Raw genomic sequence first — 26,362 nt, 5'->3', positions numbered from 1 at the left:
CCTGAGGGTTAATTGGCTGTGCTAGTCTCTTCATGAGCCAGATTAGATGTATTATTTATATAACCTGTATGGTTGGGTGGTGAGTGTGTACCCAGTAGGTGTGTGGGTGTGTCTCCTGGGAGCTGGATCAGCCTTCTGTGCAGAGGTCTGCCTTTGTGTACAATTGGAGCTGAGCTCAAGTGGAGACAGACCCGCAGTGTCTCCTGCAGTCATGCTCTACCATGTTGGCTGGTACTTGCTCCTGGGATGCCTATTGCTGGATTTATTGGGGTTGCATGTACAAGGTCAAAGACGACGGGATGGAAAGGTACTCCCTACTACGGCTCATACATGTACTGATTTTAACCTTTTCTTTGGAGTTTTCTGTTCTGATGCAAAGACTCTGGACAGGAGTGAAGTGCACTCAGTGTGGAGGTGCTTTTAATTTGGCTGAGGATGCTTTTGGTTCTAATTAATTCAAGGTTGCAACTGATGTGATTTTCAACTTATAAATACCCTAAAGATGCTCATAAAAGCAACCTTCTAAAACCTTAACTCTTTAATTATTTGTCTTATGCTTAAACACGCTTGAATTTTTTTTTTAGTAACACTAAACAGTATAGTGAGATTCTCATTCTCACATTTATCCAGGCTTGTGAACAGCACGTGGAATACACTTTCCGGTGACCCTTCAGCCTCTTCTCCTGGTCTCAAATCAGGGATCTTTCATATGTAACGGAAACAATTTGCATTAATGATGAGAACATTTAGTAGAAAAGATAGACCCCTTGGTCACTTTCTTGGATTCAGAACATTGCATTAGACAGATGTACCCCTGCATGGTTTATGGTTTGCCTGGCTAACTCTTCTGTGGAGGGTTCAAACTACTTAAAAACAAAGGAAAATTTGAACATCAATGCACCATTTTTTGTGAAAACTATGATTCATGGGAACATTAGTGACAGTCATTGCCCATTTAGAAATGTTCTGTTGGTTATTTTATTATTTTATTATCTGTTTTTATATTGTTGTGGATGTGAGAGTTATTCACAAGGGCTAGTGTCTGTGTTGGCCTCCATGAGAGAGCATTTCTGGTCATCTGGCAAATCCAGCTACCAGTACTTAGTAGGCTGGAGAGCAGTTTTATTGTGCAAGAAAAGTTTAGGTATTTCTCCTCTTCTCCATAATTCTTTATGATCTTATTGTACATTCCCAGACCACCACTGTTGAACTGGTGGATGCTTTGATCACAACTAAATGTACCATTTCTAACATGGGTGGTCCCGCTGGTTCTAAAATCCCTGAACGTGACACCGTTAATGCCACGCACTTGACCTGCTGAGCTGCAGTGAAGTCACACTCTGACTTGTGTGCACATGACACACACACACACACACACACACACACACACACACACACACACACACACTGTAGTGCCTGCCTCGCCTTATGTCTTGTCTGCATACCTGTGTCTTAGCGAGATTTATGGACCTTGCCATTTGATTAGCCTTTGTAGGAGCAAGTCTTCATTGTCTGTGTGTGCGTGCACATGTGTGTTGATAATAGCACTCTAGCCTGCAGCATCTTTGTCAGGCTGTGAGGCCCCCATAGATTTCTTATTACTGTCAGCTCCTTATGCCTCCTGAGACTTGAGCTTTGTGTAGATAGCCATTAATTATGCCCTGTGAACACCTGCCATAACTTTTATTTACTGTGTGTAAGAGTGACACATAAGTTAAATTGAGATTTTTATTTTATTTTTTTTAAGTGGATGAAATTTTAGAGGATGAAAAATTCTCCTGCTTTGTTTTAATGGAACTGATGTCATTCTGGAAGTCATTCCAACAGCATTACCATGCAATGGTATTTTAACTAAGATGATAGTAAGACAATATGATGGATTAGGTTAGATTCAAGTCCCTGCAAGTCTGGCCAGTAGTTGCCTTCCAGCCTTGAAGGTTGGAAAAGCAAATGGAGAAGCATAGTTATGCCCTTAATACCTGGATCTATTAGTCAAGTGTTTGTATGAATGCAAATGATGTTGCCTTTAAGACATTTGGCACATTTCCTGTCAGTTAATTGGCTCATCTTTTTAAAACCAATACTGGCTGAATCCATCATGCTTTTTGCATGGTACTGTCTCTTTGCAGTCTTAATAAAACCTCATATATGTGACAAAAGCTTTGTTCTCTTGACCAAGTCTTTTGAAATTTCTTGACATCATTATATGCAAAATTTCCAAACTTAACTTTGCCATGATTCCTCCCTGCAGCAAAGTGTTGCTAGATGACGTTTCATTGTAACTAATAAGTCAGTCCATGTACCTTTACTTACAATTTTCATTGTGTTTGCAGTGCAAATGTGTGAGTCCAGTCTAAACAGGCATACTTAGATTAAAGAAGATAAACTAGTTTTCTAAAATTTTCATCTTTATTCAAAATATTTGCTATTATTAGCCCCAAAACAACAAATTATATGGATTATAATAATAAAACAAAATCATGGATTTCCCCAGTCACTTAAAGTCAGCCAAGTCTCAGGCTGTGCCGTTGCTGCACCGTTCCTTCAACTCGAGAAGTCTTGTTAGGATTAAAAAGCAAACACACACACACGCATAAACACACACACTTTGAACATGCTTGCTTTCTCGAGCCTGCTACTACAGAACCTTTAGAGAGATATCGAGTGTAAACATCATCTTGGCTCATGATTTAAAGGCTCATAGAGTTACTTGCTGGGATTATTAGAGTTTTGTTTGACAGGATAACTACACAGACACATGCTATGCAACGTCTGCTCTGTAGATCATCTTTAAAACTGCTGTTTTAAAGATGACTCATGGAAGCCTTGGTGTGACCTTAGACTGAGAAGAGTTTAAACTTGAATTTCAGTTGTTTTTCACATTTAACACATTTAACATTATCCTGATGATACTCTAGGACCGTTACAGAGTGTAGAGAAGACCTGTTGATAAACACAATCCATTAGCTTCATTCTCCGTGTCTAACATTCACACAGGTCCAATACTGATGTGTAGGTTAGAGAAGTACAAGTGTGGGCCCCTGACCCACAGTTACTCAACTTTTTGCTCTCTAAATATGATTTAAAAAAACATGGTATAATGTGGTGAGCACCACTGTTAAACCATAAACAGTGTGACTGCAACATACTTCATGATATATTTTGTTATTGTCAAAACATTCCTTAGAATTAGACAAACTGACAGTGTTTCAGTACATTATCACTTTGACTTCGTTATCCTCTTTGTAGCACTCATCTCCAAGTTCAAAGGTTTCCTCTGAATACATAAATCCTTAATACACTGGCTGCAAAAATATGATTTCAGTTTAAGAAAAACAGCTGTGCACTTTGGTTCTTAGCAAATGCTGCTCAAACAGGACTGAGTAGTACCTCTTGAGGATTCTTCGGATGGATAGATATAGTCACAAGGAATTCTGGTTTCAGTTTATTGAGGGCATTCATTTATGCACAGCCCTCTTAAGGTCCCACCACAGTTTTTCAATAAGGATGGGGTTTGGACTTTGCTGGGCCTATTCTGTTTTAGATTTTCGGGTGTGTTTGGGATCATTGTTCTGTCGCATGACTCAGTTTGGACCAAGCTGTAGTTATGAGACAGACCTCACATTTGACCCTATAATACTTTGGTATAGAAAGAAGTTCCCGATTGACTCGGTGACCCAAAGAATGGGACAAGCTGTCCCATTCTTTGGTTGCAGAGCATTCCCAATCATCACTCCTCCACCACCGTTCTTGACATTTGGTATGGGTGGTTTGTTTTTGCCAAAAATGGTAAGACATCTTGTTTTGTCTCATCATTGTAAAAGGCATTTTTCCAGAAGTCTTGGGATTTATTGAGATGCAACTTTGCAAACCTAAGCTTGGCTCCACTTTCTTGTTAGAAAGATGAAGCTTTGTGTTTGCAACCCTTCCAAAAAAAGCCCTACTTGTTTAGTCTTTTTCAAAAGGTACTTTCATTAACAATTAACATGCTAACTGAGGCCTGTAGAGTTTTTGTGAGATTTTTTTGCAGTTTCTCCAAGCATTGCACAGCCTGAATTTGGGGTGAATTTGCTGAGACTGCTGCCCCTGAGAAGACTGTGGCAATGTCTTAAGAAACACCTGAATGCTCCAGATCAGGAGCAAAAGTGCCAAAACATCTACTTCCACAGAGGCGGTCTCATCGGCTGATAATCAGCTAGTCAAGTGTCCTTGAAAACTTTCTTTTAGACAGGATTGCATGTTCATATTTGCTACTCTGGATATTATCTCCAGCAGAAATATTTTGTTTGATTCATAGACCGTATCTAAGCGATTGATGTAGCCACCATGACGTCACCTGTTTGTTTGTGAAGATCAGTTCTGAAGCCTTGAGCTTCAGCATCTTGGCCGTGTGTGTCCTTTTTTAAGACCAGATATGACTGTACTTGTCAGTGCTGTAAAGCATGCCTGTTTTATTTTCTATTTTACTCTAAAGGGGAAAATCATTTACAAAATGAATGTCATTTTATATAAAATTAGATTGGAAACTTGCAACTGAGTTAATAAAAACATCAGAAAAGTGTTTACTGAAGTAATAAATTAAGCAATACGTCTTTGTACTGTACATGTGTACCAGGATCAAGACGTCTGCGTATCTCCAGATGACCAGTTCCTATAAACGATTCGGTTACATAGACCTGGCGTAGAAAGCCGTCTATTCTGAGAGATTATTGAATTGTATCTTGTGTTAGACCTTTGCACAATGTGTAAACCCCCGCCTCCTTTTGCTCTTCCTGTCCTTCTGCTTCCCATATGCCTCTTAGCTCCGCTTTTGTGCTCTCCATTTCAGCCCATTACGGTCATCAAACAAAATTTATAGCCCTGTGGTCCCTTTCCCCTGAAAGGCCTCTCTCACTATTCTCCATTCCCTAGGGCCCAGCATTTTGCTCTGTTTTGTTGTGTGTGTGCGTGCGTGCCTATGTATAAGTTCACATTTTGACAGCTGGCAAAGCTGATTTACAGTATGAACGATTACAGAATAAAGAGCAGTCGATTAAAGCTCTAAACTGTATAAACTGTTGTGGGGAGGTGTAAAACAGAGTTTGACACAGAGGGAGCCTATGTTGCTCCAGTCTAGAGTCTGTACTGAAGTAAAATTTCTTACAGTACAGTCTGCAAAGACAGCTGCTGTAAATATAAAGGCACTACTCAGTCTTGTCAAGATTGATGTTAAACCTAAGACGAAGATCCAACTAGAGATAGACGTGCTTTAACCTGAGTATCAGCTGGAGGATAGCAGAAGTCGCAGTAGGTAAAGCCGTGGAATTTGAGCAGAAATGTTCCTTTTTATAGTTTAGGTGAGGAGATCTTTATTGTCATTATTTACAACAGCAATGGTATCCCAACCATGCTGTAAGAAATGTGATGGCTGACCTACAGTAACGGTCAAAGAGCAGAGACTGGGGCACTTTGGAAAGGTTAAGTGCCGAAAAGAGAAGTTCTTAATAGTTTTGGGTTCAATTAGGATCTCAGTGTAACCCGCTGAAATGTTAATTAGAGACAGCGTATTTAACTATTTAGAAAATAAATGCCATTATCAGTTGTGGTGGTGTGCATTTTTATTTGCCAGATGGGTTAAAAGTAACTAACTAACTTGAAGGCAGATAAAATGAAATAATGCCAGATGTCAGTAAAGTGTTTTTTTTTCTGTGGGTAGAGGCCTGTAGTAGGGGAAAATGTGGGTTTTTGTCATTTAGATTTAAAACCATCCCAACACCAACATTTCTTTATTACATAATAAATTTTTGTTCATTTAAAAAGTGTGTTGTTGTTTTTTTCAGACAGCTTTCAGAAAGAGCTTTTGATTTGACAATGATTATATGGTGTGTTTTGCTTTTGTCCACTTGTCATGACATTGGTTTCTCTCATCAACAGGGTCTCTACTGTCAGTGTGCTATTGTTCTCGTTTCTATTGTATTTAGTATTTAGTATTTAGTATTTATTTATTTATTGTCATTGTCAAGAACAATGAAATTGCGTTTGGGGCTTCCATACAACCCAAAAAAAAGAAGAAAATAATAAATAAATACCCCTTAAAACCCAAGTGTACATATTTAACCCAGTGTGACTCCAATGCAATAAGACAATCCTTAGCAATAATGTTCGTAGAAATTCAGACAAAGACCTGAGAAACATGACAAAATACAACAATGCAACCCATTCAATATTATTGTACTGTGAGATATGATATCAGATATGATAGTTATCTATGACTGATGGTAATGGTAGTAAGGACATTTCAAACTGCACCAGGCTGATTTTTATCTTAGTATTTTTAAAGCTCATCAAACATTCCACCACAATAATGCAGAACCAAACAATGAAAGATTCATACAAGTGCTGACATCAAACAGTGCTACAAACCAAAAAAACCCTGCTTTGATGTCTAAAAGAAGGAATGTGAGCCCCAATTCTTGTTTTCTTTCTTGACAGAATGCGTTCCTGCGTCGAGAAAGTTCACGAGGCGATGGGACGGTCCCTTCTAGACCCAATCGGAAAGGTTCAGTAGGTCGTGGGGGTGTCCTTTTGGTGGATGAGGACACTGACTTGTTGGATACGATCTTCCAAAATGGCAGACAAGTGAACCCACGGTTAAAACCTTCCAGAAATGGACCTAAGGGAAGCCAGAAAGGGAAACCTGAACTATCATCTAAAAACATGGAGGAAAACATTACCACAGAGAAGAAGAAAGATTCTAATGGGAGGACTTCATCGCTGTTTCCTGGAAAGCCTTCAGATGATATAATAGACCTGGACATTGGAGGTTCTCCTAAGAAACCCTCGCTAGGTTTTCCTGCACCTCCTAAGATTCCTTCAGATCCCAGATCCGCCACAGATTCTAGCAAAGAGACCATGACTATTTCACCTTTACCTGATGTTAAGGGGAGCTCCCGCACCACGCAGACTTCCATACAGTTTGATCGTAGACGTGAGCACAAAGGCAGACTACCAGAAAAAGGCCGCCCTGCAACTGTAGCCATTGTGTCTAGAGATGGAAACCTGGTTTTGGGCTCAGATGGCAAAATGTACCGGCTTCAGAGAGGCCCACCTGGCCGAATGGGTCCGCCTGGGCTGGAAGTAAGTGGCCTTTTGGTCTTCTCATTGCTCTTTAAAACCCGTTTTAATTCTATTGTATGATCTGTTGTAGTTTGCTCTCTCTCATGTCCATATCTCAGTGAGAATTTTTGGCAGAGTTTATTCAACTTGTTCATTTTGCTTATCAAAGCAAAGGCCTTCCTGTTTGTTTAAAAGTAAATTGGATGTATAATATCGGTCCATTGTTGGATGAGATGAAAAGAAAAATCTTTGTGAATGAAAAGAGTATAACGACTGTTTGCTTTTACAGCTTACAAGCGCTGTTCTCCATCAGCTGCCATATGAATCTGATTAGGGGTGGTTACACTCTTCAAACATGCGCTGATCCACATGTCTTTGTTGCTGTGATGGGAGCGCTCGCGCTTAGGGAGTCTCAGCCGTTTGTCATAGCATTACCCAATATGACAGGATTACCCTTTGGCTTCCAATCTGATTGGTCGGGAGGAGTAAAGTCAGGTCATACTGTCTAGTTGGAACACTTACCTGGTTTAAGAAGTGGGTCTTAACTGTGACTGCAGGGTAGACAGAACCAAAAGCAGACATCACATCTGGTTACGTCTGGAGTCACGCTGCCATAAAATCCACAGAATAACTCAGCACGATTAATGTGATTAGACCCAGCCGAACATGAGGGAAAATGTCCTGTTGGCTTTTCTGTCCACATACGCGGCACAACAGGTTCTTCTTGATCATCTTGAATCCTATCTCAAAGTAGAAAAAAGCATGTTTCAGGAAAGTACCTGGCTGCAAAAATTAATTGATAAAGGTATTTACATGATTTATCAAAATGACTCAAAAGGCTGTCAAATCCAAAATCTAATCAACACCTATGTAAACCTCTGATGATAATTTTTCTTGACTCACATCAATTGCCTGATAACCACATACGGTAGCTCTCACTAATGTCAATCTAAAGATGAGTTAACTTATTATATTCAAACTTTTCAAAAGTGATTACACCGTCTTCCTTCCATCAATTTGCATTGCAAGCTTTATGTTGTCAAAAAGTCTGGACTCACATTTGAGGATTTTTAGGGATTTCAGTGTTGTAAAACTAATGCCCAAAATCTATGTGGTTGTTGATAATCCTGGACCCTAGGCAGTTTGTATAGTGAGTTTCATCTAGATTAATTAATGTGTCAAGGAGGCGTTAGGTAACAGAGCTACACAGCGAGCATTATAGTAAGATTCAGGACAGACTTAAACAAACTTTCTGTAAATTAGTGTTCAGACTTGGTCAGAATCCATAACATAGGCAGAGTAATCCTGAAAGATTCATCAAGATTTACCAAATTTTTGAATTTTTCCAGATCCTACAGGAAGCACCAAAGAAGCCACACACAGTTCCTATCAATTTACAACAGCGTTACTGAACAGTATAACCTGATACGCCTATCTTAAAGTGTTTTATTGTTGTAGGTGTAGGGAGGGAGCTCTTGTAAAATAAATACCTTTTGGTCCTCAATGTGCCACAAGCTGTGAGGTTTTACAAGGATCGAGTATTATCAGGTCAACTTTTTTGCTTCTACAAAGTAGTAGAAAAGTCTTAAATGTCAGGGATAAACTGTCACGTATCTGTGGCTTGTTAAAGTTGGTGATAAATACTGTTTTGTGTCGTGACAGCTGATTTATCCTCATTGCTTTTGTCTTTTTCATTTATTGAGAGTTAATGTTTCCACAGGGTTGTCCTGGTGAGCCGGGCCTCCCTGGGTTTAAAGGTGATAAGGTAACCGAAGCTTGTTTATAACCTAGTAAGTCATGATGATATGTTAGGTTAAAGCTGCTTCTGAAATAATATCTCAGATGGTATCTAATATTTAAACCTCAGTTTCAATCCAAGACATGTTTTACTTAATCGTCCACAGTGGACTTCTGCTAACTCCCATTATGCCAAAGTTCAGTACTCTTTTAAATAAAACAAGAACTAATATATTATTTACCACATAAATTGATTTATCTTTCACAAACAGGGTAAGACAGGCCCTGAAGGAAGACGAGGAAAAAAGGGGGAGAGGGGACCTCCTGGACCGCCAGGTTTACCAACCCTCTACCTGTGGAGGAACACTGCTGAGGAATGGGCTGCATTCCAGGTAAAATGTTCTGCTATATAATACTTAAGCTTAGCCTGCTCCACCGATATTGCAAAGTGCAGGGCCAGTGGCAGGGTACATCCTGAGCAGATTACCAGGACACCACAGGGCTAACACAGACATCTACAGACTCTTAGATTCACACTTATAGCAAGTTTAGAATCATAGGTTACTCTGACATGCATGCATTCAGACCATGGGTGCAAACCAGAGTACCTACTGGAAGAAAGTGCAAACTCCACACAGAAAGACCCCCAAGAGGAAACCTGTTGTTGGTTTATCAACTGCTTTCTTGGCCTTCCATTAAACATCAAGGCACCAAGTACAGAACACCTCAAAGAAGTTGTTTTTATATGTTCCTCTCTCCTTTGCCCTCATATAATTTATTGTGAGTCACCTAAAGGACACATAGGACTTGAAATGATCTTCGATGTTACTTAAACCCAGATTTCCAGACTATATGTGAAATCTTTAACCCTTCGGTTATCATGCATGCAAGTTGATGATCTGTCCTCATCTGTTTAATCTGTTTCCATTGGACGCAGCTGTGTGTTGTATAAGGCACGTACTTATACACACACGCATATAGTATGCCAGCATGATGGGGAGCTTCAAGTCAGTTATTGAAAAAAGATGACAGAAATAAAAGTCTGTTAGTGGTTTGTGAAGGCGATTTGTTACTGTGTGTGCTTTGAACTACTATATGTGGACAACCTGCTGTGGTCACTATTTGTTACTTAATGTGTGTTTCCATTTTTCTCGCAGCAAACCAGTTTCTACCAGTTGCTTGCTGCAGGTTGGCCTGTAAGTACGCTCTTCTAAAAGCTGTTCTGTGTTTCGTTTGTTTCTGTGAATCTGAGGCGGGTTTCTTCTCTGTGAGCTTGCAGAGTAGAGAAGGCCCCGCAGGACCACCTGGAGAAATGGGCAGGCCTGGCAGACAGGTTAGAGATGAGTTCTTTTTAGCAGTATATTAGTGCATGTTACAAACATGTTCCCATGTGATTTAGTGATTTTCTTTCACAGGGGCCACCTGGTGAACCTGGGGAGCGAGGAAGACCAGGGATGCCAGGAGAGATGGTAAGCAAACAACCCAGCATTTCCTGCTCCAGAAATTTCAGCAAGTTTGGTATCAATAAAAAAATCTGCTGTAAGGCCACAAATTTGATTTAGTATGCCAAAGTCAACGTGTAGAAAATAACTTGAGATAGATGGATGGATGGAATTCCAGCAGTAAATGTAATACCAAATGCAATGAGCTGACACATATTAATACATGAAGCCTGTCCTGAAACATCCTCTTTACATGTTTAATCTTATTATTTGGTTTTAGTCATGAATGTGATGAATATCTCTAATTTGTGTCCACTTTGCCATCATTAAATCACAAAAGTTACACACCCATTTTTAGTAAAAGCTGACACATTTGGTGTCGCTGTAAACATTGGGTGGTTCATCAAAGCGAACCAGCCAATGTTGGGTATTGAGCAAGTCCACTGTGGACGATTAAGTGCTAATTTGAATTAAGCGTCACATAGCTGGTTGAGCAGAGTGAGTGCGGTTAAAGGGAGTGGGTGTTTGGAAACCCCGTGTGCATGAAACTCCCTATGATGTAACCATTCTCATATTTAGAGAAAAAACTTTTTTTAACTGCAAAATTAAGACATTGCATATTTTCTGTGAGTAAATTTGATTACGCTGAACCATAGTTAATCAAGTTTTCTATTGTGTTATGTCATAAGTTTCACATTATCTCAGTGGGACCTCGTTATTTGTCGCTTATTGCCTGGTTTTATTAAATCTAAAAAACTCTGACTTTGTTTGTGTGAATGGCTTTTTAAGGTAGAGGCAAATCTTACATCCATCTCAAAAACCGTCTCAAAATACATAAACATGAGTCCTGGAAGTGGGCTCTGACTGTATGGAAACTGAAAGCCAGGGCCATCTATTGTGTGAGGTCTCAGCTGGGTGATGAGAAACAGTGTGGTTTGGGATTGTTGGAAACACTCAGTCACCTTCGCTGGCTGAAATGTTTGGACCCATGTGGCAGAGAATATTGATCTACTGTTTGTGTTTGTTTGTGTCTGAGTGACTGTGTAGCCTACGCTGACAAAGCACCTTGCTGTTTGTGCAAAAATAATCATACATCAGCACTGTAAGCAATGCTGGGGTGTGTCAGCATCAATCATGGAAAATTCAAATGTGTTATTGACATTAGAAAAAATCACAAATAAAGGCTCTTTGTAAAATCCTATTAGAGCAAAAGAACACAGAGTAACTGATGAAATGTAAATGGATTAAAAGTCCCTGTTTTGCATAATAATCTTTTTCAAATAGTATTATTACTATATTAGTTCAGGTACTATTAACATAGTACCTAAACAATACTATATTAGTACTGTTCAAGAGGCTGGTCATGGTGTAATGATGTGGGGGATCCTTTGTTGACACACTTTGGGTCCATTTGTTCTGAATGAACTCTGAATGTAATAAAGGTCGAACTTATATAAAAGACTGTGTCTCTAAAATCACTGGCTATGAGGTGACTCAAGATAGAATCGCCTCCCAGTGTTTTAAACCTAAACAAAAGGAAAGCTGTACTAAACTAAACAGGGAGTCGGTAATGCTCATGAAGTCAAGTTTTCAAGTCAAAAGTTGGACATGGGATTTAAAGTTATCTGGTTCAGGCGTCCCAGTATAGCTCACTGGTTGAGCATGTGGCCTCATGCATTTCTCCTCCCACACTCTCTCCCCTCCTGAATGTTGGCTTTTTTTTTTCAATCCAGTGAATGTGTAACAAAAATTAACTGTAATACAAAATAAAAATAGTCACATGCCTAAGTGTCTTGCATAAACCAGCAATATAAAATACCTCTCTCTTCATGAGAGAGCAGCATGTCCATCAGTCTAACCCTGTAAAGCTGAATAAAAATGTAGGTTTTGTCTTTGGAGCCATTCACACATTGTATGTTTTTGTAAGTATGACCATGTTGAATCTGTAGGCTGAGATTCTGGATGTTTATCCATTATTACGCTGACTTGACTAGTGTGGCACACTATTGCAGTGGTTAGCATTGCCTCACAGCCAAAGTTTGCTGTGCAGAGTTTGCATGTTCTCCCTGTGGCTGTGTGGGTGTCCTGCTGTTACTCAGGTTTCCACCCACAATCAAAACATGTATGTTAAGTTAATTGGCGATTCCAAAGTAGCCATAGATGCAGATGTGAGAGAGTGTGGTTGTGTGTTGTGTGTCCTCTGTGTTAGCTCTGTGATGAACTGGCAACCTGTCAAAGTTGCCTTTTGCTGTATTTCAGCTGACATATAGACTCAGCACGACTCCTTAGCTTAACCACCCCATGTGATTGTTGTACATTAATTGGTTAATTACTTTTTTGAGTAAGAGGGGGGAAAACACAGATAACTGAGATCCCTGGATAAGGTTAAATGATTACTTTTTCTTAAGATGATTCATAACCAGCATATACAGGAATGTAGTTTCCTGGTTTATATTTGAGTGGAAACTCCAAAAGAAAGGCCTCCATTCGCAAACCCGTCTGGTGGGCTGGATTGAACGTATTTGTTTCTTTTTGACGATACCAGCTTAGGTCATTTGTAAATTTGTGGCTTTTTGTTGTAAACTGAATATATTTGAGGTTTTGGACCGTTAAACAGACAGCGAACAGCACACAGACAGCAGTTGTAAACATCAGCCTGGGCTCTGGGAAATGTAGTTGTGGTCATTTTACAGTATTTTATGATCTTTTGTAGAATAAATCAGTTAATTAAGGTTACTTAACAGCTCTTTGACCCTCTGCAGGCAAAGTTTATATAGTGCATTTGTAAGTAGCACAGAAACTTTCAGTGAACTAAGACCTTCTTGCTCATAACAGCTAAATTGGCTCTGGTGGAAACGCATAATAGCAGGTCACAGTATAAAACAATAATTAATTCAACTCTCGTAAAACCCAGTTGTCATTTAAATCATTACAAAACCTACCTGGTAAAAGAATTCTTCATCCCAGATGCAGTGTTATTCAGTGCCAGCACAGGTGGTTTAGCCATTCACTGTGAATCGTTTCCCACCTGAGTTCTTGCACAGCACAATCTTCTAGACAGTGTGTTGCCATATAGGCGATACCTTGTCTTTGTGATGAATTGCTGCTCTTAGTTGGAGAGCCAGTGTCTTCACAGTCCACACTGATAATTTATAATATCTTTCCCACTGTGAATCTCTGCGCTCCATGGATTTTACTCGCTGCAGTTCCAGTTTATTTGATTACGTATTTGTATCTTTTACATTGTCAGGTTTGATAGTTGTCTTGAAGTAACAAGACAACCATATCAGAAGTAAAATATCAAAACTGTCCACCAGCAAGCTGCTGTATGAGCATTAAGTGTCTGATTTATGCTGTCTGACAGGGGGATCGTGGTCCTCGTGGCCCTCCAGGACGATCTGGGACTGCAGGGCGAGATGGGGACAATGGGGAAGATGGTCAGCCGGGGTCACCTGGTGTTCCTGGATCACAGGTGGGCATATTCTATTTATGTTAACTGTTAAACAACACGCAGAGTATGGGTGAGTGTGACACAGATGGTAAACTAGTGTATGTTGAGTGTTTTCTGTTGAAACCTTCAGGGCCCGTGGGGATACAGGGGGGAGCGAGGACCTAAAGGGGAAAAAGGTGATGAGGTGAGTAATAAAACAGCACAGACATTTTTGATGGAGCACAATCTGTGTGTTGTTTAAACATTTGATTTACTGCTGTGAAATGATGTGTATGTATTGGCAGGAACATGTTTAGACTCTGTGCAGTCTTACTGTCACCTTTTAGCTTTAGTTAAGATTTGCTGTCGCTGTAGTTCAGATAATTGAAGCTTATTATGTTTCCGTGTCAGTGGCAGTGATGGCTTCTTTTTTAGAAATGTTTTCACAGGTCAGTGTTTTTAAGTGTTAACAGAAGAAGCTCAAATTCTCAATTCTTATACTTTTAATCCACATTTAATGAGTTTTTTTAAGCACCTTCTGCTCAAAGGGGAAAACATTTATTTTGAAACATGTCAACTATGTGAAATTAATTGATGTTCATGCATATAGAAAAAAATATTGAAATGATGGATGTGTTCTTTGCTAATGTCTCCAGGGTCTTACTGGCCCCAGAGGTCCAAGAGGTGAAATTGGTGAACCTGGCAAGAAGGTACTCTTTGATTAATTGTATTTATTTTTTGATTAATCTTAAATATATAATTAGAATTACTTTTTGTAAAGATTGCACACTGGGTTTATGGATTGCTCTGGATCAACAGTGCTGTCAATAGTGGTCAGAGGAGGGGTAGACAATAATCCAGTGGCAGGATGTTGGGTTTTCCTGTGCTAGATACCACCTAGAGGTCTTGCAGAGTCCATGTTTTTTGTTTAGTTGAAGCCATTTTGTTTGGACCAAGTATATTAGACAGTGGTCATAATGCTTTGTGGGTTATGTGGATATAAAGATATCTGTTTTCAAATTTCTCTCCTTGTGTAGGGTGGAACTGGTTTACCTGGTCCACAAGGCCCTGTTGGACCCCGCGTGAGTGTCTTTTATGGTTTGCTTTATATGTGCAAAAAACTAGAAATTTCAGTTGTTGTTTTTTTTACATGATATTTATAACTCCTTTAAAGAAAAAAGGGTGGATCATGAGCCAGGAGCAGTTTTCCCTTTATCTCTTTTACAAAGCAGCTCATACTCTGTAGTCAACTGGACAAGATGCCAGCGCATACATTCAAAATTAAAAATGTAAAAGTATGACAGTTCTTATCCAATAGATTTCTTATTACACCCAACTAGTGAAAAATAAAATGATCAAAAAACTTTGTTAAAATTGGACATGCGCTCTGTAATCTTAATCTCTAATTCAGGCCCCCTTTGAACTTTCAGTTTCAAACAATGAGGCATTCACTTTACTCGCTTTACTCGTTGGTCTATCAGTGATTTTACTTTGATTCTGCCTGGCGAGAAAATGGAGTCTCTGACTAAGCTTTAGTATCATTAATCCTCTCTTTGTATACACTCTTCCCCATGTACTTTAATGGTATACTGCTATTAAGCTGACATCTTTAATCTTTTCTGCAGGGGCCTCAGGGAATCCGAGGTGGCGCTGGGCCAGAGGGACCCCCTGGGCCTGATGTGAGTGAGCCGCTGTCTGACTCTAGTTCTTAGAGCCTTAAAAGCAAATAGTCCTGTTTTTAGTTTGTGCATTGCACTGTCATAAATGAAGATACCAATACCTGCATTATTTTTTTTGTCTTTTTTTGGGTTATCCTATTTTTGCGACTTATTGCTGCTATTTATTGTGGTGATCTGTTCATTGAAAGGATTAAACTACAAGTGCCAAACTACAAGTGCACAGTAGTTATGCCAAGCAAAACAGATGGAATTTGTACTAAAACAGATTTTCTTTTGTTTATGTTTTTCTATAATTAAAGGTTTCATATTACTTAAAGCCAAATTAGGGGCAAGTGTTGATGCCTGTTTTTTTCTCTATTCTTAAATGTATTAAAAGGTTTTATTCTTTGTCTGTTATTCATGCTGTTTTGTGCTTATTACCAGGGGGAGAGTGGACTGGATGGCCTCCCAGGTCTGCCAGGGCCACCGGTAAGCAGGCGGATATTCAGTGATTAATTATTAGTCTGTCTGTGCAAATTCCAGATGTACCTGCAATCATGTATGTGTGTGTCTCTGTGTGTCACAGGGTGCACCAGGTGCCACAGGACGAGTTGGCGCACAAGGAGTTAATGGCTCAAGGGTACAGCCACACCTCAAGTCTTTATTTTGGCTCAGTTGGACTGCAACTTAAAGATGATTTCCTCATGAGGCTGAAACTAATAACCACTTTGAAAAATATATATTTCTCTCTGTCTGCATGAATTTAGAAACACATATATACAATACTCAATTTGTAATGAAATTACAAAAAACATTCCCTAAACTGGATTTTTTAAGGATTTAATCACTTCTCAAATTTACAGTACAAGCAATTTTCAATAAATGTTTTATTTAAAAGAAGTTAAGTTAATATTTTGCAAAGATAACAAAGTTAGGTATCATTTGTGTCACACTGGGGAAAACAGTGGTTGGAGAATGCAGCATGAAAAAAACAAATATTGTGACCATGCAGAATGAACCTTGTTGCTCTGAAGACAAGAACCAGGTCTGCAGCCACTTACAGTGAGTTGCCATCTTCCAAATACCTTTGATTCATGGTGATAAAAAGCAATAATATGCAGTCAGTCTGCTGTCAGTATGTGATCACAGTTGCTTGAAGACAGGTTACCTCAAACCAGGCGACCTGTACAATTGCCGTGTGATCAACAGTGGTCATCTAGAGGTTGAGGGTGTTGCACAGTTTGTTGGGAACAAATTGGTTGCTGCAGCTGCTGTCGATCACCGAATGTCCTATTTTTATTCTAGTGTGACTGAGCTATTAGAGAAATCTCCCCCCTACACAGTATACTGGAAATTAATACCAGTTGTCTTGTGCTTGCCCCCCCCCCCCCCCCCCCACTCCCAAAAGGAAAAAGAAAAAATTCTCCAGCAATCTCTCTTTGCAGAAATCATGACCTAGTTCTCAAAAATATCTCCATAGTTTGTTGTGAGCAGTTTCATGTAGGGACATTTTCCTTTCCACTGAACCACACCCAGCAACTGTTTCCTCTGTGTAAAAGAACATCATGGCTAGAGCCTCATGTTTGTGTCAGCATGACAGGCTGTAAACACTGATGGTACTCCCCTCACTTGATGATGCAGTGTTTTGGATTATTGGACGTAAACTGCAGAAAGAGAACTGACATTTCTGCTGATTTTCACCCATTTTTTTAGGTTATTTTGCTAGGGCTGGGTGCTTGAAGGAGTTAGTTATAAAGGGATGTCACTTTGAGTACCACATGGCAACTGCTGTATACATAATGGATGTTTTCAACAGAAGGGAGACATCTCTACAGCCAACCCCAAAAATGTGGGTTGTGACACTAAAACAGTTTAGATGGAGATAATTAGAGCACAGTATCCAAATATGTAACAATAATTTGGAGTGAAATGTTCCTCTGTAATAAAGGAAATGTAAATGTACTGGTCTGATGCTTTATGTGTGACGTCAGTCTAAGCCCAGACTTAGTTAACAGGTTGCATCCCGCCTGTGTGTGAACTCTTTATTTATTTCAGGGGGACATTGGACCTGCTGGCAGTGATGGCCTTAAAGGCCCACAGGTATAAGCTTTGCTTGGTTATGTATATGCTGCAGATAATCAGCTGTTTGGAAATGTTTAGACACTGTGTTTGACAGAAAATGTTTCACCTGCCTTTGCTTTTGTGTAGGGGCCTCCAGGTCTCGAGGGACAGATTGGACCTCCGGGACTCCGAGGACCGCAAGTGAGTAGAGTTCAAGGCAAGACTGTTGATGGAAGCTTTTAAGTTCAGTTGAGTTGCTGCTCCTTTCACTCAGCTGTCAGTGAAATGAAGTACAAGAGGTTAATGCCAGTCTGTCCATTTTAACAGGGGCATCTAGGATTGACGGGTTCTCCTGGCCCCAAAGGAGATCCTGTAAGTTTGTTCACTTTTTCTGGTTTGGTATTTTCATTTAATAGTTTAGCTGAAAAAAAAAAGTTAAGTAGCAGCGTATTAAAGGGGTATTTCATTGTTTTAGTTGATTGTCTTTCCTTTATTCTTAACCCTTAGTAATGCCATAAGGGTTGATAAAACAGGGTCAATGTTTTTTCATATGTGTCTCTTCTTAGTGTAATTGTGTGAGAGAGAAACATGGGAGGAAGAGATGAAAGAATGGAGAGGCCAAAGCTGAAAACTATTTGGTTTCATGACATCATTATTAGCTTTAATTCATATATAGCCAGTAGCTCTTTTTTTTATAACATATTAGGCTGTTTAAAGGGATAATGCATTAATTTTATCTCACAATGACAATGCAGTTGATTATATTACTCCTAGATGTCTATATAATGTCTATGCACAACACAAGAAAGTGTGGCGGTGAACCTCGTGTGCACATCCCAGTTCTGCACAGGATACATTTTTGTTTTCTTTGATCTTAGTTCGTCTACAAGGTGTGATTAAAACATTCTGCTCCATAACCAGACCAGCTCCATAAAGATCAAAAACCTATCTGATTTTAATTTGTCCAATTTCACGTTCATGGTCATCTTCTCATGCACATCTGGACGTTCATTTAGCACAGCTCTCATTTTTAGATCTCTCAGTAGAGCTCCAGCAAGGCCCCGTAAGGGGCTAAACCTCCTCCAGGGTGTATGATGTAGCAGATTACAGAGAGCCAAACGTGGGGAGTGGTGGTGAACAAAGACTGTGTTTGTGTGGACAAAAAGCTTCAACGTTTTTTTTTTAATGTGCTCTGAGCCGGTGAGAGATGGCAAGCTGGAATGCACTGGTATCCCATCAAATGCCTCAAGTCATTGCAGTAGATAGAATGCTGACAGCATGACTCTGTGGGAAGAATTCCTGGTGCACAATCAGATAGATGCTGAAAAAAGTTATGAACATGCTCCTTGTCTCGCCTCTCACCTAACACTCTGCCTTTGAGTTGGAAAGTAGTGTTGACTCTTCATGTAAAAACTGCTTGGTTGTAGCTGGAGGTTCCCATAACCTACAAAGATCCTTACATGAAATTCTGTCAGTGTGAAACAGAATTTGACGTTTTCTCTGTTCAAGTTTGAGGCCCATGTTGAAATCACAGAGCACGAAATCCAAGTTGTCAGAAAAGAACATCCAAAGAAATGATCCGCATGTTTGATTTGGCAAATATTTTTACACTGGATGCCCTTCTTATTTATCCGGGCTTGGGACTGGCACTAGGCATACATTGCCTTGCGACCCCACCCCCATGGCCGGATTAGGAAAGAACACCCAGGGAATAATCTGAAAGATTGTCACGCTGAAAGCTGACTGGACATGCCCTAAGAGATGACCTTGAATGTGAGATGAGCCAAATTTTGATCAGGAAAGATTTTTATATTTTTAGAAGTCTGTTTTGTGAGTCTCTTTTTGGAGCGCTCCCCTTGAGGTGTGTCATGAAGATCCTTCACGGTAGGGAAGAGCGAATGATTTCCAGGTGATGGGAGGAGAGAGGTCTCTAGGAAAGATAAGTTAGCAGTAGACACCTGGTGCTTTTCATTTTGTTTCCAGCTTTTCATCGTGAGAAACAAACCAACTACTTCATTTTTATCTGTTAAGTCTTACGTTTGGTGGGAGTCTCCAACTGTTTTGCATTTTAATTTCAAGTGTTTTAAATATGTTTTTTAGTTGATATCATATTAAAACAGCATGCATATTATAGTTTCTATGTATGCTTAATGTGCATGATAATAAGTTTACAATAGTGTACAAACAATCACAGGAAAAAAACCCAAACTGAATTTTAATGTTTCTTGTTTCCTTTTTATGTCAGGGGCCTGTGGGGCCTGTGGGGGCCCGGGGGGATCCCGGCTCAGAGGGACCTATGGTGAGCAAACACTGTAACAGCCATTACATCATTACATTACAGTTATAAACCTGCATGTATAAATACTGAGCAGACAGAATGTTACAAAGAGATCACTGAGTTCACTCTCAGTTGTTTGTGGTGCTTTTGTTTTCTTTTTTCCTGTAACTTTTGTCATCACAGCAGCTCTACTTCAGTTTACACTTGCAGCTTATAAAAAGTGTTTTTCACGGGTTGTCTAAAAGTGCTACAGAGAGGGGAAACAACGCTGCAGCCTCACAGTGCCATCTACTGGCTGTGATGGCTCATTACTGGATCCTGCTTATTAGCTCTTCACGTTCTTTTCATTTAGACGTCGCCATCTTCTGATTGTATAAAACTATGTTCTTAGCAGTAATCTGCTTCTGAATCATTGACTAATGTGATTTGTGTGGTATAATTTTATATTCCCCACATTAAAACAATAAAAGTTTCTTTTCCTTTTTTTTTTTAAATTGACAGGGTGCACCAGGGAGAAAGGGTGATGTGGGTTTTCCTGGAAGAACGGTAGGTGCTCTTGACGAACATATTTACAGCACAACATGCTCGACTGAGCCTTTCCTTTAAACATTTTTTCCCTCACAGGGTAACAGAGGACCAGACGGGGAAAAGGGTGATCCAGGAGCTAAAGGCGACAGAGTATGAACCTGAACCTTGTTTGTTGACACTGACAGACTGATAAAGCCTGTAATGATGTGCCTTCCTTGTCTGTAAAGTTTGTTTTTAACTAATGATCATTGTTTGAAATTAGTTTGAACTGTACGGCAGATACAGTGCAAATGAAAAAGTTACACCTATAAAAGGCAAAACTCTGCGGCCCTTTCTGGTCCCCTCCACAGAGTTACTATTCTGACCATTTACATTGTTTCTCTAGTCTTTTGATGTTTTGTCACGTCGGCTTATAGATTTCAGCAGATGTAAGTTGTCTCACTCAGACAGCTGCCGTATGCTCGTCTGTGCCCGGTGCCACCCTCTATTACACTGATCCCATCTAATAGCACTGTGACTGTCACATTATCACTTCTCATATTAGCCGTGATTAAAAATTCATTGCCAGCAGCTGTTTATTGCATTTTTTTTTCACCGGGAACCCTAATAATATGAGAACTTTTGGGACGTTTGTCATGTTAGCGGTGAGACCTCACATATGTGTACTTCCTAGGGATAGATGACATTCACTCAAAGAAATTGATGCTTTTATCATTTTGCTTCTAATTTATGTCAAATTAATTTGTGGTAGCAGGAAAGAACCCGTCACACTCAGCCAGTGTGCTTCCAAAAATGTCAAAGGTCTCCTATAACATCTCATTTGCTGTAAAGTCAGTGTGTGAGTAAGAAAAAAGATCTAGATTTAATAACAAACTGAACTTTTTTTTTTTTCAGGGTATTCAGGGGGCAACAGGCATTAGCGGTCCTCAGGGCGAGAGGGGCCTCGTTGGATTCCCTGGTTTCCCAGGAGCCAAAGGCCAGCCCGGCCCTAAAGGCACTGAGGTACAGTGTGTAGCACTGTGGTTAAACCTATTCATGGAGATCCCAGTGTGATACAGAAGCTGTGTGCAAATTCAGCTCTGGCAGAAAAGTCAGTCCTGAGTTTCAACAATCTCGAGTTAACCTCCAGAAAAATAAACTTTTTCATGATACAGTTCAAAAGACTCATAATAAACACAATAAACTATGTGGTATGGTGTTTGCCACAGCTTAATATTGTATAACATGCTCTTTTATCTGGAAGCATGCCTTTTGAGAATGAAAAAATGAGATGCGCTTCACTGACTTTATATATTTTCCACTCAGGGCATCGATGGCGAAACTGGCCTCCAGGGAAAACAGGGCAGCCGTGGGTTAAAGGTCAGTGATGATTTATGTGTCTGAACACCACAAAATGTCAGATGACTTCATATGTTGTTCCAAATGTCCAATTTAACTACGTAACAGAACTTCCAGTGACCTCCTGAATGTAAATTTGGTGTCACATGCTCACATCCTTCATTCCACACAATCAGTCACTAATGTAGTTTCACCACCATATAACAGCATAGCTAACGAAAAACAGAAATATGACTTATTTCTGTTCTTGTCTTTTTGTGTAATAAAAATATAATCTGTGATTTTAATATGATTTAGATACAATTGCCACAATGCTGACGTTGTGGACAGCTGATTGAGATGATTGAGTCATTGTAGTCACTAATATCTTTAAAGGGAAACAGAGGACCAGATGGACGTGATGGCAAACCAGGACCCAGGGGGAACAAGGTATTGAACTCCAAAAGATGTTTGAATACACACTTTTTTTGTTACCAAGTTCATATATATGTCAATATTAATTCATTCATATTAATCTGCTCCTTTTGTTTTCCCCAGGGTTTGACCGGACAAAGAGGTCATCCTGGCCAACCAGGCCCACCGGTAAACTTATATTGTAGCTATGGTTAGAGTAAGATTTGGCAGCTGGGGGAACGCTAAGATCTGGTGTAGCATTTCAGGGTAGGGAAAAAAATCACTTGGAAGTAAGGCATGTAAAAATTTAGATTTATTTCATTTCAATTTCAGTTTTATTTTATAGCACCAAATCACAACAACAGTGAACAAGGCGCTTTATATTGTAAGGTAAAGACCCTACAGCTGACATGTGCTGCTGCTATTTTGCTGTGAGGTTTACAGGTGTTGTGGAGTTACCTTTAACCTTTAAATAAATAAATATGATGTTAAATATGACTGTGGTGTGATTGAGACACGGCCAATCCATAGATTGGTGTTCAGAGCCATCTTTATTTTACTCGACTGCAGCTGGCAGCCACACACATCACACCACGTTCACAACTTTTACAACTCTCTCCCCAAACTCTGATTCCCCGTGTTTAACAGGGCGGGTGTGATTGCAGATGCCGTGCAGGTGTGTCTGCACAGCACCGCAGTCCACGCCCCACCACAATGACAAACCTGAACAAACTTCAATTTGTTTCCAAGTCATTTCATAAATTAAAAAAAAAAAAAAATCTTTAGTGGATTTATATGTGATGTGTTGCTATCTTATTAAAAGAAAATCTAGCATGATTAAGAAGCTTTAAATTTAGGTTTATTAAAACCTGAGCAGTCCTTTTGACATGAGCTTCTCTACGTTTAGCTTGCACACTCATTGTGGTGCAAACTGGACAGATATTTTTTCAAATATTCGAATCGTTTATTAGAGAACTCGGCTAGGATGGGATCATTTTCTGAGTACTGACCAAGTATGCCGTCAGCTGGAGGCACCTCCAAGCTGCAGCAATCAAAACATTAATTCTCTTGACAGTATTATGTATTAAACTGCTTGTCAGATTTGATGATTCAAAACTGCAAATGCCAGAATGCAGTTCCAGGTCATTCTGGTTCATTTAACCCCTGGTTAAATGTTCAAATTGCAAAAATAAATAACTTGTATATTTATTACAAGTATAAGCCCTCAGTAGATACATAGTTGCAGTTGATATGTTTATAAACTGTATATTTATCATATAATCTGTATCTAAATTTCATTACAGTCCTCCATACAAGAATTGATTTACATTATTTTAAAAATGTTTTAGCATTAGAGGATTACTGAATTTAATTAGTCAAATATACTTATACAGTAAACACATATTCTTTTGTACTGTTCAGTAATATCCGGCTGAGCTACAGTTATGTGTTTCTCTCCATCTCCTTTCAGGGTTTGCTGGGGCCACCTGGAACAGAGGGAGCAGAAGGAAAGCCTGGTACACAGGTTCCCATTCTCTATCATATTTCAATCCCATCACCTGAAAATGCTGCGTGTGTGTTTGTGTGTGTCTGCATTTCATGTACTCCTGTCTCGTTCTGTATTGCAACAGCATGTACTGTATTATTCAGTGAAATACTTAAATATATGAACTCATTTCACAAACATTTTATCACTTGGGTTTAGACCCAGTGTTGTCTTTTATAGGGAAGAGACACGACAATGCACATCGTGCACTTTACAACTGTGTGACTGCTGAATACAGATTTTAAGTAGTGATGATGGATTTGCCCTCAAACTGTCAAAACTGACTCCCAAGCTGAGGGGAAGGTGTCTAATAATTGTTGGTTTAAACAGCAGGAGGCAGTCTTTGTACAGCACGGTAGTACTGAAGGAAATAACTCCCTGTCTTGTTTGCTAATCTCTCCAACTGATCCCATGTAAAACATGTATTTGATTGTAATGTACACAAGAGCTACACAGCAACACATTTGGCTCATTATAATCAGTATTTTAATTTCTGTATTTAGTGTAACGGCTTATTTTTTTCAGAAAATGTGTAGGAGTTCATGATTAACGATGCGTATAATTAAGAGACTGAACACTTGTACTTTTAATGACCTCTGCTGCCGGGAAAATTTGCATTGTTGGTATTTTCTGTCTCTGTTTCAGGGTCCCTCAGGTGCAGCTGGTGTTGCTGGTACTAAAGGGCTGATGGTAAGGCCGTTAGCCGCAGGATGACCTCAGCAGTACATGACATCATTCCTTAAACCTTGCATTGTTGGCTTTTTGCCACATCCTCCAGGGTTCAGCAGAATAAAAACACATTATTACCATTTTTACAAGGCAGCTCAGGATAAAATTACAGATGGTTCTATAAATTCATGAGAAGGCAACAAACACTTAAAAAAGTGAAGTTTTAACAAGACAGAACAGCGCTCGCTACCGGCCCGTTAAACATATCAGCTGTGTTGACTTAAAGTTTTCAGCGCTGCATTGGCTGGTCTGAGTAAGTATATTCGTGTATGTATCACAAGGATAATTACACATAGTTAATGTAATAAATACTCACTCTTTTGCAAATGTTTCTGGACTCACTGAACCAATAGGTGGTTGTTGGACATTTTCCAAAGCCATGGACATAACAAAAGCTTATCTTATGTAAAGTGGGATAGACCCGAGATTAACTTTTCAGCGTGACTTGGAGCACAGGATACCTTTGATTGTCATGTGATCTGGTAAATACAGTGGGGCAAAAAAGTATTTAGTCAGCCACCGATTGTGCAAGTTCCCCCACCTAAAATGATGACAGAGGTCAGTAATTTGCACCAGAGGTACACTTCAACTGTGAGAGACAGAATGTGAAAAAAAAATCCATGAATCCACATGGTAGGATTTGTAAAGAATTTATTCGTAAATCAGGGTGGAAAATAAGTATTTGGTCAATAACAAAAATACAACTCAATACTTTGTAACATAACCTTTGTTGGCAATAACAGAGGTCAAACGTTTACTATAGGTCTTTACCAGGTTTGCACACACATTAGCTGGTATTTTGGCCCATTCCTCCATGCAGATCTTCTCGAGAGCAGTGATGTTTTGGGGCTGTCGCCGAGCAACACGGACTTTCAACTCCCGCCACAGATTTTCTATGGGGTTGAGGTCTGGAGACTGGCTAGGCCACTCCAGGACTTTCAAATGCTTCTTACGGAGCCACTCCTTTGTTGCCCGGGCGGTGTGTTTTGGATCATTGTCATGTTGGAAGACCCAGCCTCGTTTCATCTTCAAAGTTCTCACTGATGGAAGGAGGTTTTGGCTCAAAATCTCACGATACATGGCCCCATTCATTCTGTCCTTAACACGGATCAGTCGTCCTGTCCAAGAGAAAAACAGCCCCATAGCATGATGTTTCCACCCCCATGCTTCACAGTAGGTATGGTGTTCTTGGGATGCAACTCAGTATTCTTCTTCCTCCAAACACGACGAGTTGAGTTTATACCAAAAAGTTCTACTTTGGTTTCATCTGACCACATGACATTCTCCCAATCCTCTGCTGTATCATCCATGTGCTCTCTGGCAAACTTCAGACGGGCCTGGACATGCACTGGCTTCAGCAGCGGAACACGTCTGGCACTGCGGGATTTGATTCCCTGCCGTTGTAGTGTGTTACTGATGGTGACCTTTGTTACTTTGGTCCCAGCTCTCTGCAGGTCATTCACCAGGTCCCCCCGTGTGGTTCTGGGATCTTTGCTCACCGTTCTCATGATCATTTTGACCCCACGGGATGAGATCTTGCGTGGAGCCCCAGATCGAGGGAGATTATCAGTGGTCTTGTATGTCTTCCATTTTCTGATGATTGCTCCCGCGGTTGATTTTTTTTCACACCAAGCTGCTTGCCTATTGTAGATTCACTCTTCCCAGTCTGGTGCAGGTCTACAATACTTTTCCTGGTGTCCTTCGAAAGCTCTTTGGTCTTGGCTATGGCGGAGTTTGGAGTCTGACTGTTTGAGGCTGTGGACAGGTGTCTTTTATACAGATGATGAGTTCAAACAGGTGCCATTCATACAGGTAACGAGTGGGGGACAGAAAAGCTTCTTACAGAAGACGTTACAGGTCTGTGAGAGCCAGAGATTTTCCTTGTTTGAGGTGACCAAATACTTATTTTCCACCCTGATTTACGAATAAATTCTTTACAAATCCTACCATGTGGATTCATGGATTTTTTTTTTTCACATTCTGTCTCTCACAGTTGACGTGTACCTCTGGTGCAAATTACTGACCTCTGTCATCATTTTAAGTGGGGGAACTTGCACAATCGGTGGCTGACTAAATACTTTTTTGCCCCACTGTATGTTATTGGGTAACCTTAAAGCTTTAAAGCAA

General features: G+C 39.9%; 1 protein-coding gene across 3 annotated transcripts in view; it reads left to right on the top strand.

Annotated features, from left to right (window-relative positions):
- LOC308383877 (uncharacterized protein) overlaps positions 1 to 26,362 on the top strand; it is a 119,483-nt gene that overhangs the window by 54,152 nt on the left and 38,969 nt on the right. For 2 of the 3 annotated variants that reach the window (XM_080862060.1, XM_080862059.1), the window contains 25 exons: positions 6,472 to 7,116; positions 8,816 to 8,860; positions 9,105 to 9,224; positions 9,990 to 10,028; positions 10,112 to 10,165; positions 10,248 to 10,301; positions 13,639 to 13,746; positions 13,856 to 13,909; positions 14,361 to 14,414; positions 14,742 to 14,786; positions 15,330 to 15,383; positions 15,807 to 15,851; positions 15,949 to 16,002; positions 17,418 to 17,462; positions 17,571 to 17,624; positions 17,751 to 17,795; positions 19,669 to 19,722; positions 20,203 to 20,247; positions 20,326 to 20,379; positions 21,124 to 21,231; positions 21,535 to 21,588; positions 21,943 to 21,996; positions 22,105 to 22,149; positions 23,432 to 23,485; positions 24,152 to 24,196. In XM_080862060.1, the coding sequence (XP_080718186.1) occupies positions 6,472 to 7,116; positions 8,816 to 8,860; positions 9,105 to 9,224; positions 9,990 to 10,028; positions 10,112 to 10,165; positions 10,248 to 10,301; positions 13,639 to 13,746; positions 13,856 to 13,909; positions 14,361 to 14,414; positions 14,742 to 14,786; positions 15,330 to 15,383; positions 15,807 to 15,851; positions 15,949 to 16,002; positions 17,418 to 17,462; positions 17,571 to 17,624; positions 17,751 to 17,795; positions 19,669 to 19,722; positions 20,203 to 20,247; positions 20,326 to 20,379; positions 21,124 to 21,231; positions 21,535 to 21,588; positions 21,943 to 21,996; positions 22,105 to 22,149; positions 23,432 to 23,485; positions 24,152 to 24,196 (2,028 nt within the window). Of the gene's footprint in view, positions 1 to 179; positions 308 to 6,471; positions 7,117 to 8,815; positions 8,861 to 9,104; positions 9,225 to 9,989; positions 10,029 to 10,111; positions 10,166 to 10,247; positions 10,302 to 13,638; positions 13,747 to 13,855; positions 13,910 to 14,360; positions 14,415 to 14,741; positions 14,787 to 15,329; positions 15,384 to 15,806; positions 15,852 to 15,948; positions 16,003 to 17,417; positions 17,463 to 17,570; positions 17,625 to 17,750; positions 17,796 to 19,668; positions 19,723 to 20,202; positions 20,248 to 20,325; positions 20,380 to 21,123; positions 21,232 to 21,534; positions 21,589 to 21,942; positions 21,997 to 22,104; positions 22,150 to 23,431; positions 23,486 to 24,151; positions 24,197 to 26,362 lie in introns of those variants that run through there. The other variant, XM_080862061.1, reaches the window with a different exon arrangement.

Source organism: Rhamphochromis sp. 'chilingali', assembly GCF_963969265.1.
Source record: "Rhamphochromis sp. 'chilingali' genome assembly, chromosome: 2".
NCBI classification, from domain to species: Eukaryota; Metazoa; Chordata; class Actinopteri; order Cichliformes; family Cichlidae; genus Rhamphochromis; species Rhamphochromis sp. 'chilingali'.
Note: the sequence above shows the minus strand (reverse complement) of the source record. Positions and strands in the feature narration are given on the sequence as shown.